Source organism: Triticum aestivum, chromosome 6D (genome assembly GCF_018294505.1).
Source record: "Triticum aestivum cultivar Chinese Spring chromosome 6D, IWGSC CS RefSeq v2.1, whole genome shotgun sequence".
Lineage (NCBI taxonomy): Eukaryota > Viridiplantae > Streptophyta > Magnoliopsida > Poales > Poaceae > Triticum > Triticum aestivum.
The window spans coordinates 6,491,371-6,504,740 of NC_057811.1; the positions used below are offsets into that span (position 1 = coordinate 6,491,371).

A 13,370-nucleotide genomic window follows, 5' to 3' on the forward strand; every position below is an offset into this window, starting at 1 on the left:
TATTATTAGATTCAACATTAAATATAATTACACACACATACTATATTTGATCGAATTGTAGATATTAGCAAAATCTTCATGAACTTTCAACTTTAGAGAAGGTTGGTTTCGGAAAACTATAATTTCAAATGATCTAGAAGGCACCATTCACCAGGAGTGGTTAGCTATCGCAAAACAAACAATCAATAAATGATCTAGAAGGGGGTGGGTGTGAGTGAATAGGGCCCCTCTTTTAGCCACATAAAAAAGAGTACCAACAATCCAAGGTGTGAAGTTACTGCTCAATGGATACACAGGTAGGTATCCTTTAAGTTTAGAACCCCCCTTGAATTCGTGGCCATAGAAAAAACAAAGAAAGAAAATCAAGAAAAACCCAAAAACGTGCGGACCAGAAAAACCAAAGGACAAACGCGCATGAACCAAAGAAACTGACGACCTAAACGGGATGGTTGAATGCAACGAGACGGGTGCTAGATTGGTGGGCCAATCCTATTCGATGCGTAGGTCACTTGTTAGCGACCTGGCACGTAACCCCCCCGTCCCCCCCGCACTCCCGGTACGTACACATTTTGGGCTGACCCAAGTAAACCCTTTTCAGGTTTGGGGAAGGTTTTTTCCTTTCACTATTTTCTGCCTTTTCTCATGTTCGTTGTTTCCTCTCTTTTCCCTTTTTGCGTTTTTTTACCACTTTTTGTTTCCTTTTTCTTTTTCCATTTTGCGAACATCTTTGTGAATTTTTTTCTTTAATCAAGAATTTTTTTTGTTGTCGCAAACATTTCTTTTGATATTGTGAATTTTTGAATCGACAAATATTTTTATCACTTGGGGAAATTTCTCAAATTCATTATCATTTTTTGTTTGATGAACATTCCTTTTCAAATATATTAACATTTTCGAAATTAATGAACATTTTTTGAATTGATGAACTATGTTTGTAGTTCTCAATTATTTTTGGTTTTCTCTATAAAAAATGAAAAAAAATCATGATTTTTTTAATACGCGAACATTTTTTTGAAATCATGACCTTTTTTGGTTGCAAGATTTTTTTATTTCTTGAACTTTTTTAAAATCCCATTTTTTTGGGAAATCTATTTTTTTTTGAAATCATGAACTATTTTAAATAAGAAAAAAAGAAGAAAAAGAAAAAGGATTTTTTTTGGAAAAAAGAGTGTGTGTCCCGCCCTTGCTCCCAGAATGGTGTGTACGTGTGGAATAGGATCTTGCCGCTTCGTGAGTATGCTCTATTGTCAACGTGCGTCCACTGCATGTCTGCTTGCATGAGCATCATCTGCCTTTCTTAAAACTCCGCCATCCAATGTAAATAAGTTTGACTTGGGAAAATAAACAATTATTTGGAAAAAATAGGAACATGGCGAGTATGAATTAATAAATTCGAGCACACACTATATTGATATGTGCATTTCAGAGCTTTCTCACAAACACGGTCGCGCTATGGCCCTACACCTCTCTTTTTTCCCCGTGTAGGACAGCTCTGCTCCTATTCTTTGTTTAATGTTATACACGCGACGAATGAACATGGCGACAGGGCAACCCACACAAGTGGCATGAGATCCCCCAAATCGGCCAAACCAACGCGGTTTAGAGGCACGTATCTGTCGACGGTCGGTCAAACCATCCACAAAAAGATTCTTCGCTCTAGACTTGGTCCTTTCCTTTGTCCAAGTATCGCCGCAGTTACAAACGTAAATGTGTAGTTTGGTTGTGTAAATTGATTATTTGACCAACAATTGGTTCAACTACATGTAGAATATATTACACAAAATAGGTGGTGTTGGATTTGCATTCGAAAAACATTTTTGTATACTTATGATTTTGTAATCAGTGACTAGATATTGTTATTTTTTGCGAGGAATGAGTAGATATTGTTGACAGGGTTACAATCAACATGTGATTGGCACCAATATCACACTTTTGAATGATCAGTCCAGATTCATTTTATTTATTTATTCGCCAAACCTCAATGGCATGGCAGAGGAGTAATGGGACGCAATTGGAACATCTGCGGTTGGGAAGGAGAAAGTGACAAGGGAGATGAGTGGTTACGGTTACATGCGGCCAAGGGGAGTTTTGTATGGCAGCTGTAGCTTAAGATATTTCCATACCTACCCAGCAAAAAAAAAATGATATCTCCATAACAATATGCTTCGGACCGGGCTGGCTCAACTTTGGGCTGAAACTCGAGCCCAAGCCTGGCCCGATTGTTGCTTCGGGCTGCATATTGAGGGCCGATCTAGGCATGGGTTTTCCGGGCCGGGCTGCCCATGCCCAGGTTATAATATTGAGTATTATCTGCACGATTCACTTTTGCTCAAAAAAAAACCCTGCACGACTCAAAAAAAGAAGAAGAGAGTATTATCTGCAAGAAAAAGTAAAAGTAACCGTTCTTCAGCCGTTCAAAAAAAAAACTGTTCATCAGAATTTATGAAGGCATCTACCGACGCGGTGCATGCATGCGCTCGCACAGCGATCTGCACTCTGCCCACTGGCACAAAAAAAAAAAAGCGGCCCCGCACGCCCCTCTTTATTTCCCGGATAGTTTAGTGGACCGGACCACCACCGGACGTGGATGGGGCCGCGCGCTAGCCAGCCCACTTGGAATCTGCCTGCCCTGCCGCGCTCGTGGTGGTCCTTCCCCCAGTCCCTGCCGCGCCGGCACGTGTCGACCGAGGGTTCGCCGTCCGTACGCCCCCCCACGCGCCCCGCCGTACGGACGCTCCCCGCCGGCAATCGCCGGTCGACACGTGTAACCGGGGCGGCCGTCGCCGTCGTGGGTGACCGGACCGGCCCGGTGGCCCCTTGGGCGCCGCGAATGGGCGCACGCAGGTTTCCCGATCTGGGGCCGAGTAAAGTAAAACAACCGGACGACTGCTGATGGAGAGGTGGACGGACGCATCTGCTACTGTCTCACAGTACGTATTACTACTATTCTTTTCCCTTTCTCTTTCGAGATGAGATGAGATACGGCGCCCGTCTTTTGAGGAGGCCGCGGCCACAACTGCGCACATAAAAAAAGCACTACAACTGCATTCCATTTTTATTTCTGTGTTCCTGGGCTCTGATAAAATCGGCAACAGGAAAAGCATCCACAGATTGCATTTCGTTTTTGTTTGAGATACAGATAGCATTATTTTATTAGTACGTAACCGTGTACGTGACCGGGTGACCTACGTGTATCTTATTGGCGCTCGGCGTCCATGCATGGACAATTTCGTTTTCTATCTAGTACGGCATTAGTTTAGGCACATGCCTTTGCCACAAAGGGAAATGTTGATTGGTCCTAGCATGTACCATATGTATATTGTGTGTGTACCTGGCGTACGTTGTTAATGTTATATACTATGTCCAAAATATGGGACGGTTTCAACTGCAAAAAATGTCTTATATTTTGGGACGGAGATAGTAACTTTGTACACTAATATAATACATTTTTTCAGTTGAATTTATACTTGCAGGTGTTCATAGTGTATTACGTTGTTTTTCCCCCGCTTTTTCTCCTTGCTCTCGCGCACCCAAAGAAACACAGGGCACCACATAGTTAGATTTTGGTCTATCCTCACAATGCAGCCAATCATTGCATGAAAATACAACACATGAGCTTAATTGCAAAGCCGGGCCTTACAGCGCGGCTTAGCTCTATGCATGCCACTCGTTTGACCATGCATGATGGCTTGCATGCATGGGTAGACCCCCTACGGCAGGACATGATGCCCAAATCCTTTGTTCATGTAGTAATTACTTTAGCTATAGTGTTGCAGTAATTGAAGGCGGACCGGGGCCTAGTGTCGGCCTTGCCTTGCCTCTGCCCGGGTGCATCAATGCAAAGATATATAACCTAGCTTGAAGTTTATGGCATCACCATCATTGAGCATGTGCCACAAGTCACACAGGAGCACAATTCACTATCTTCTTAAATAGATTGGCAGAAGAAATAACCCTCACAAACAGTGGTAGAGCTTGAGCCGAAATCAGGGGGAGCATGTGCTAGAGCGGGGGCAAACATGATTGCTTTCAGCTGATTTTTAGTGGAAAATAGACTTAACATAAAGGGATATATACATGTTTTCTTGTGAGCCGGGGGGGGGGGGGGGGGCATGGCCCAGGTTGGCCCCAACAAAGCTCCACCCATGCTCACGGAGCTAAGCAAGAGCCACTATCGCCATACCTTTTTGAATAGTTCGGTTGGGTCCAACAACCAGGGTAAGCCGGGTATGGGTGTGGGTCGCTCGGGCTAGCTTAATAAAGCGGGCTCTTACTCTACGGAAACAACTATCAATTTGGGTTATTGGTTGGGCCACGACTCGTGGTATAACAAGTAACAGGCCCAAGCATCTCGGGCCCGCTCGTAAAAAAACTAAAAGCAGAAAAATAAGTAATCCGTATAAAAAAATGCCCGTGCCGAATCTGGGGAATAGTTTTCACTCTCATGTTATCGGGACCACACGAATCTTGAAAAAAATAAAATACCCGGCATGATATTCCCGCAACCAGTGAGATGTACATATGCGTGCCTCTACGGCCGTCTGCGGCTCTCTGTTGCCACCGACTTTTATATCGCTCTCCCCGTGGTCACCCTTCGCGGCGTCCATGGGTCATGACAAACATTGGTTAATTAAGACAATAACCTAACGCGACCTCCCAAAATAAACCAAATCTGATCTTTTTAAGAATATGTAGTATGTACTCCTACCCAAAAATAAAATAAAATAAAACCATACTACGAATTAAGCAAGTCCTGTGGTGGCAGCAGTTTCCACTTTCGTGGAACCCAACGAGGCAGTAGCTGGGGAAAAGCAATAGGTGGGGTGAGGGGAGAGGGGGAGAAGAGTCAAGAGTGGCCAATGGGGAATCAATCGGCGGGATGCACATGTGGATGGACGGAGGAGTGGTACGTGGAGGTGCCATCCGGCCCAACCAGGCGTTGCCATTTGTGGGGCCTTCCCCGTCCTCGGAACCTTTCCTTTCTGAGTAACAAAATCCCCCTCTCCCTTTTGCCTCCCCGGAAAACACATCCATCTCCTCCCTCCCTCCCTCCACCAGATTAAGCCTGGCCGCCGCTGCGCTCCTCCGCCTCCCCCTCGTCTCTCCCAGATCCGCCCGTCCGTCGATCCATGGCGCCGTCGTCGCCGGCGGCGGCGGCGGTGGCGGAGGGAGACGAGCAGCAGCAGCAGCAGATCGTGGCGGCGGCGGCGGCGGCCAAGAAGGGCGGCGGGAAGAGGGGCCGGCGCGAGATGCGGCGGATCGAGGACGCCACCAGCCGCCAGGTGACCTTCTCCAAGCGCCGGAGCGGGCTGCTCAAGAAGGCCTTCGAGCTGGGCGTCCTCTGCGACGCCGAGGTCGCCCTCATCGTCTTCTCCCCCCGCGGCCGCCTCTACGAGTACGCCTCCGCGCCAGAGTACGTCCGCTCCTTAACCCTAGCCCTAGATCGGCCCCTCTCCCCCCGCCTCCCGCTTGATATCCGCGTTCAATCCGCCGCTAGATTTAATCGTTTGTTATATCATCAAGGGCAATGTCCGTACACATGAAATACATGCGCCCACTGCCACTCCATCCCTCAACAACTTTTTCTACACTTCTTTTCCCTTCGAGTTAGATCGTTCACATGGATGCAGGCAGGCCAGATCGGCCGATCTTGGATAATTAAGCCACTGTTCTAGGGTTAGGCAAGAAAATAAAAACCCGCAAGTAATTACAACTCATTTCTATTACTCCCTCCGTTCCAAAATATAAGTCTTTCTAAAGATTTCAATAGATGACTACATACGGAGCAAAACGAGTGAATCTACACTTTAAAATATGTCTACATGCATCTGTATGTTGTAGTCCATTTAAAATGTCTAAAAAAGACTTATATTTCGGAACGGAGGGAGTATATGGTATATATTCAAATGATTAATTACAGATTCCTTTGCTGTTTTTAGTAGCAGTTTTTTCCAGACATGTCCACCTCTGCGCATTGTTTGTTTGCTGGAAAAGTCACTCGCGCTGGCCAGCACCGCCGTGTGTTGATTTTCTTCCCGATCTAGTAATCGATCTTGTTATGACCCCAACAAGCATAAAAAAGGGGAAATCTTGAGAAGTCACCCTCAACTATGAACTGTTTGTGAGCACATCAAACAAGTACTACTACGTCATATCACTGCACACAGTTTGTTTCTTAGCACAAAATAATTTTCCCTTAATTAGTACTTCCTCTGTTCCAAAATACTTGACCCCCACTTGTCTAGATATGGATGTATCTATACTTGTTTAGTGTCTAAATACATCCATGTCTAGACAAATGAGAGTTAACTAATTTGGAACGGAGGGAGTACATAGTACCATTGGACGATATATTTTTGCCAGCAGTGGAGTAACACGCATGAGCATGATCCTGGCCTGCTTTTGGTACCTGGACACGTTCGTTCGTACAAGAGCTGGCTCAGCGCCCATGAGTTAAGCTTGCTGTGTGGTACGAACGGACTATATATCTTGAACTGGCTGCTTCACTTTAATGCACATATATGTAAATGCGCCTGTACTTTGCCTGCAAACCCACCAACTATCATACCGAGATGCAAATGTGTTGCTGCTGACAGCGCGCGTCAGCGATGGGCATCTGCCTTGCATCTGCGGACTGTACCCCATACTTTACTAACCAGATAGTACATGAAATACAGTGAACATCTACAGTAGTTTCGGCCCCTTTTTGGGTAAAAACTAATTAGCAGCTGTGGGGAATCTGCTCAGCCTGCTATTTCTCTTCTCTGGAAACAATGGTGATAAAATGCATGCGCTTTATTGGGATACGCATGTTATGTGTATGTGGAATGAATGACCAACTTGTTTTTCTTTCTTTTTGCCTGATGAGAGAGATCCAGCCCTTAACACTAATTAAGATAATGGTTTTATAATAACAGTATTGCGACACTGATTTTGATCGGTACTGAAAAACCTCTAATTGCACGTGATGCTACATTGTTGAATTGTCGTGCATATGGCCATTTTTTTCCACCAGTGACATGTGCATCTTATTGTTTGTGTGGCAGTTCATTTCATATGTTTTTCTACTTAAAATGCAACAAGTTTTGATAGAACTCTCCATGTTAAATCCGCCTCCCTTCTGGAATAACTCTCAATATGAAGGTTACTGTTGCTAAAATAACGTCATGTTGTTGTTACGCTGTCGAAATGTAACTAGAAACCTCAGTATACACCTTATATTCTTAGTGCAACCAGGGCGTACAAGCCTCCAACCTAACATGATGTATAGGCACATGTTTATGCACCAACCCTCAAAATAAATATATATTCTCCATAAAGGAAAATCATGATCGATCTGGTTTTTTTGTGTTGTTTCATTCCTCATACCAGCACAAAAGCATTTTGTACTAATTCCATCATCCACTACTATACTTTGTGTTATCAATTGGACTTAGAAAGTTTCTGCATGACATGCTTACTACGGTTGATGAAAAATAATAATACTGAGCATATGTGGGCTATGAACTTTCAAGTAGTTGCTCTACATGGTGCAGGATGAACAGGAAATCAATATGTATCTTTTCAGTTTCGTAATATCCTAATTATCTCTATAGTTTTTTTTTAAGTTTGTTAGGATCTTGGCCGTAGGCCACAACTTAGGTGGTGGGCATATAATGCTTACCTCCTACTTGCGTCGAGTAGGCAAATGTCTAACCAATTGGCCCACTCAATAGTTCTCCCCTCTCTGTGTGTGTGTGTTTTTTTTGGGAGGGGGGGGGGGGGGGGGCTAGAGAGTTCACTTTGGGCCAATTTTAACCGCCCATATGGGCTGAATACTAAAGGATATACACCCATTTTCTCATGGACTGGGGGGCGATGGACCAGGTTGGCCCCTCCGAAGCACCGCCACTAGAAAACCTCCTTGTGTAGAGTTGTGTTGTAGAGGTGTATGGGGCTCGATGTACTCCCTCCGTCCCATAATATAAGAACGTTTTTGACATTAATGTAGTGTCAAAAACATTCTCATATTATGGGACAGAGGGAGTATTACTTTCTGTCCCTTTCGCTCTGATCCTCCCACAAACTACCGACCATGTGACAATTTGGTATTATGCACCTTCCTCCCCCACAATAAACAACATAACAATGTTTTTTTTAATAAGTTCAGTCGTGAGCGTGACCTTGTCCCATATTAGGAACACCTTGGGTGGGGTTGGACAATTGTAGGCCGTAACATGCTCCACACAATGCTCTCTCAACCTCCTGGCCGACGTCGGCCCGAGTCGTAACACTACTCCTCCAACTCAGCTCGAGAGCGTCTCGGGAGCTATAAATAGATCCAAGAGCTCTAGCGCCCTCCCCTTGAGTGTATTCTTCTTTTTTTTTTTTGCGAAAAGGATCCATATTTAGTATAGAAGTTCAAGAGAAGTATAAAACACCTCAAACATAATAAAAATTACATTGAGGTCTCTAGATCTCCAAACGACCACTACAGCCGCTAGAAAGAGCCGCTGACGTGTCGCTGTCGCTACTCCCCTACTGGAGCCGGCTTGACCTTGTTGATGACAACCGGGAAGTCTCGTGCACGTGCCCCTAAGGACCACCGTCTAGGCGTCGCAGTCGTCGTCGTTGAACCACTGAATAGATTTGAAGCACCTGACACCAAATCTCCCCACACAATGATAGACCCTAACCTCACCGCCTCAATGAGACGGCCGAAACCTACGTCGAAGCTCCGTCAACTATGTCCAGACAAAAAAACTTGAGGAGGATCAGAGCCCGGAAGAAAAAGTCGAAGAGGAAGCAACGGACCCTGAGCGCCGCACCTACGAGGACAAAAAAGTCCTAAACTAAACTACTGGCCAGAGCAGAGGCACCGAGATTCCCGTCTGCGCCACCGGCCGTCGGAGCGGCAGAAAGAGGGGAGGCGCATCCACGTGCTCGTCGGCGAAGCCTGGAGGGGAGATTTTGTCGTACTCGCCAAGGGATCAACACACACACACACACACACACACACACACACACACACACACACACAACTGGGCAGACCTCTCTGGCTAGATAAGATGGAGCATCCTCCCGGTAGCCCTAGCCCTGGCAAAGATGATATCTTGCCATTCTTTGGCCACCATTTCTCCCCTTCGATGACATGATGGAATACTGCCCCATAGCTTCTTATATGGAGTTCCCACCGACATTGGCAAGGTTGACTCCCCAACATGTCTTAAACATTGCTCTCTCTTCTTTGCCAAGCAGAGCAACTTAGATGCTAAGAAGGTGGGGATAGCCTCATTCCGTTTGGTCGGTGACACCCAACACAGTACAACAAATACAAGGATGCTTGTGGCCATTTACCATGGCACCAATTCATCAAGTTCGTTAACTGTACCGAATTTGGTTGAATGTGTCTCATTAACACCCTTGTCAACCTCATCTCCCTCAAGGGCACCAGCATGGTTGTAGTCTGGTTGTCTTCACCAAGTAGTTCAATGACCTACTTGGTCGGGTGATGTGCTTACCAACTAACCCAACAGGTGGTGATTTACACCACCAACCACCAGGAACCGCTTGATATCAAAGTGAAGGTAGGGCGCCTGAATTCTCACCTGGGGCGATGTGTTGGGCACAACCAGCTCTAGAGATGACCGATGACCGTGGACACAAGCCATTTACCTGGGCCTTATGATGCATACCTTCTGGTCAGATCGAGCAAGAAATAGTGAATCAGTTATGCCCCTCAATATTTCTCCCCTTGCCTGAGTTGTGTAACAACCCCTTAACTAGCTGGAGTGGCACCACAAAGTTCAGTTATCCCCCCCTCCCCTTCTCCTAGTCTACTCCCACAAATTAGTCACCATTTGATGTAAACCTATTATTATGCTTGTTATCACATTATATTTATTAGGTTCTTAGGCTTAAATTGCAATCACTAGTCATTTTTTGTAATCAATATCGGTTTTTTCCTTTTCAAGGAGTATTTGAAGATTAAACTAAAAGTAGTAGCTTTCATTAATTTATTTGTGTTTGTTAGTAAAATTGGTATCTCTCAGTGCTCACTATTATGTAATTAAAAAACCATTCAAGGGAAAAAATAAATCCTTGGAAGAGAGTAGTGTGACTAATTTTCGAAAGTACCCACAAATGTTTTAGGCCATTTACGTGTAATCATCAAATCCAACTGGTTTCTCAGTATTTTTTCCGCCTCTTGATTTAATTGTCCTCTTATATATTCTATCTCATGATCTAGAATTTTGTTAAATAGAAAATATTAATTTGGAGTTTCTAAACTAGTGTGATGAATGCGATTAATTGACGTTAAACACAACATAGGCAACCATAAGCTGAAAACAAATATACATATGGCTGAAATATCCCTTCCATACACATTAGCATCTAATCCACCAACCCTAAGCTGTGTACTCGAGGAAGTGAGTTTCGCAGACATGAATTAGGTTCCTATTATACTGTAGTGCTTTATTATTGTTTCCGTTTAATAACAGGTATATGGCCTACAGGAGCACTCGCTGCCAGAATTTAGAATTTCACCGAGATATTGGTTGGTACTAAAGTATTTTGTTCCTTGAACTTCACACTAAGTTCAGATAGGTTCGAAAAATTCGGGTTTTAATATTATGACTATTGGATTATATTTTTCAAAAAGAATTCTCAAATTCCAATCTCTTCGGGGAGCATCAAAATAATTATTTATTCACAATGTTAAACCTTGACCATTTAATTATACACACAGACGTGCACATACAACTTAATTAACATTTGGAAATTCTCAGTTTGCAGAAAACGATTGATCGCTATCTGAACCACACAAAAGGGACATCTGCCAATGAGAAAACTGTTGAGCAACCAGCTGCTGGCGTCCAGGTGCAACTCCCTACCTTTCTAAAACTTACCGCAATTAATCTAGATGCTATATTACATATATTTGGCTCATTATATATGCTGTGTACGTGATGTATCGTACATGTATACGGATGCAGATGTGTAGATCCGAAGCTACCGCCTTGAAGCACAAGATAGACGCAATTGAGGCATACCAGAGGTGACGACGGTGACTTGCCTGCTGAATCATCAACTATTCTTAGTACTTACACATGAAAAAAACCAAGAATATATATATGTAATCCAATCGATCCTGGGAAATAAATTACTAAATTGTACACGATATGAATGCACATGCAGGAAGCTATCTGGAGAAGGACTGGGGTCCTGTTCGGCCCATGAGCTGCAAGAGCTGGAGCTGCAGCTGGAGAAGAGCCTAAGCTGCATCCGGCAAAAGAAGGCAAGCTAGCAGAGCAGAATACGCTAATTCGGCTCTCCTTTTCTTTTCTACCTGAATAATTACACATTGTATAACAGTATTTATTCGATCTAGTTTCTCAAAATTCTGGGCTGAATCACTGATGATAACACCTTTTTGTTTCATTTTCAAAGAGCAGCAACAGAAAATGCTGGATAAAATCTTGGAGCTGAAGGAGAAGGTATGCGTCAACATGTTCATCTGCCGTTAATTAATGCTATTATTGCATTGAACATTATATATGTGGAGAACTTGTCACCTGTATAGCTAGCTAGCTAGTTAGTTAGTTATTAGCAGAATCATAAAAGGGACTATGAAAATTAGTATGATCAGGATAAGTGCGTACGTGACATGATGGTTATGTATGTGTATTAATACAGGAGAGAAAGCTGTTGACGGAGAACGTGGTGCTCCGCGAGGAGTACAAGGCGCTGCCTCTGCTAGAGCTGGCCACTGCTGCTGCTGCTGAAAGATCGCCTGACGGCGCCGGAGCTGAAGAAGCTGAGGAGGACGAGCGGCGGCTGCATTACATGGAAGTGGAGACTGAGCTGGTCATTGGAAGGCCCGGGTCGTCTAGCTAGCAGCAGTAGAAAATTGATTGATTAAATCTGCTCAATCGATGAAGATCGATGCAAAAATCGATCAAATATGTTTGTCCATATATAAAATCAGTTTAATTAGGTCGGTGTGAGACTGGAGGATAGCGATGCAAAAAATAACTGACGGGCTGCAGCATGCGTGCAGTGCAGGTCTTATAAAAAAAAATTGGTCGCAACATTGATCTGCTGCATGTGCTTTTATTTTTCTATATCCAAATTAATTTAACCAATATATCTATGTGAAAGTTGAGCTGAATCCTGTATGTGTTGGCGGAGAGTTGTTGCGATGCCAATGCTGGATGGCTGAGTTTAGTTACACCCGCACTTTGTATATTAGATACTCCTATCTATGGACACATACAGGATGTTGAAAAGATGTTAAAAAACAATTAATGTTGCAAAATGAAGCAGCATACCAAACAGTTTTTGTTGATGTTAGCTTATAAAGCCTCCAGGGCTAACCCATCTAGTATGTTGATCATTAATTTTGCGGATCATCATCATGGGTGCGTTAGGTCTCGCAAAAGCTAAATCTCGCCTACTGCAAGACATCCACCGGCCTCGCCTACAGCGTTCGCCCCTGATGGGCCGGCCGAATAGTGTGGTTTAGGAAGCTTCTACCTACAGTACCGGCTTTGGGAAGGATCAGATCAGTTTATTCTTTTCTCATTTTTTCTGTGTGCTTTCTCTACTAGTTTGTATTTGTTTTCTTTCCTTTTTCTAATTTTCCAATTTCATGTTTGTTATTTATTTATTTATTTCAAATTACGTGTGCAATTGTTTTAAATTTTTCACGAACAACCTTTCCAGAATATTAGAAACATATTTTTAATCGTGCGGACATTTTTTAAATGCCATGATTTTTGTTTAATTGTATGAACATGTTTTCAAAACCACGAGAACAAATTGTTACATTCAGCAAACATATTTAGAAGACGCAGTTCACAAACAAAAATATAAGTAAGAAACAACTCAAGCCTCTCGTTGGAAAGAAAAAACAAATACATTGAAAGATCCTACTGGGTTGGGCCACTACAGGCTGCCTTTCAGGTTACCTATCCTCCCGTGTTGCTTAAATGTTTTCTTTCTTTTATTTTTTATTATTTTCTTTCTTTTATTTATATTTCTTAAATGTTTTACAATATACAAGAAAAAGTAACTTAGTTTGAAAATTGTTCACGAGACGCTGAAACCCTTAGTAAAATGAGAAAATAAACAGTTAGTTCAATCTTAAAGAAAAAATCGTGCCATTAAGAAAAAGTTCGTAACTTTAAAAAATGTCCATACATATAAAAGCATTGTTCACGACATTTTAAAAAAGCATGCATCATGTAAAACTTTGTTCGGGCAATTTTTCAAAAAAGTTGGTACCATTCAAAAAAATGTGCATGACATTTTAAATTATTCAAAATTTTCATTACATATAAAAAATTGTTTGAACCTTTTGAAAAATGGTTGTAACACATAAAAATACT

The 13,370-nt window shown here is 43.1% G+C and overlaps 1 protein-coding gene across 1 annotated transcript; it reads left to right on the top strand.

Annotated features, from left to right (window-relative positions):
- Positions 1 to 4,905: 4,905 nt before the first annotated feature.
- Positions 4,906 to 12,073, top strand: LOC100037558 (MADS-box protein SOC1). Its single transcript, XM_044561680.1, has 6 exons — positions 4,906 to 5,413; positions 10,770 to 10,860; positions 10,977 to 11,038; positions 11,179 to 11,278; positions 11,436 to 11,477; positions 11,677 to 12,073. Exons 1-6 carry the CDS (start codon positions 5,130 to 5,132, stop codon positions 11,875 to 11,877), a joined length of 780 nt encoding a protein of 259 aa, XP_044417615.1. The 5' UTR covers positions 4,906 to 5,129; the 3' UTR covers positions 11,878 to 12,073.
- The last annotated feature ends 1,297 nt before the right edge of the window (positions 12,074 to 13,370 follow it).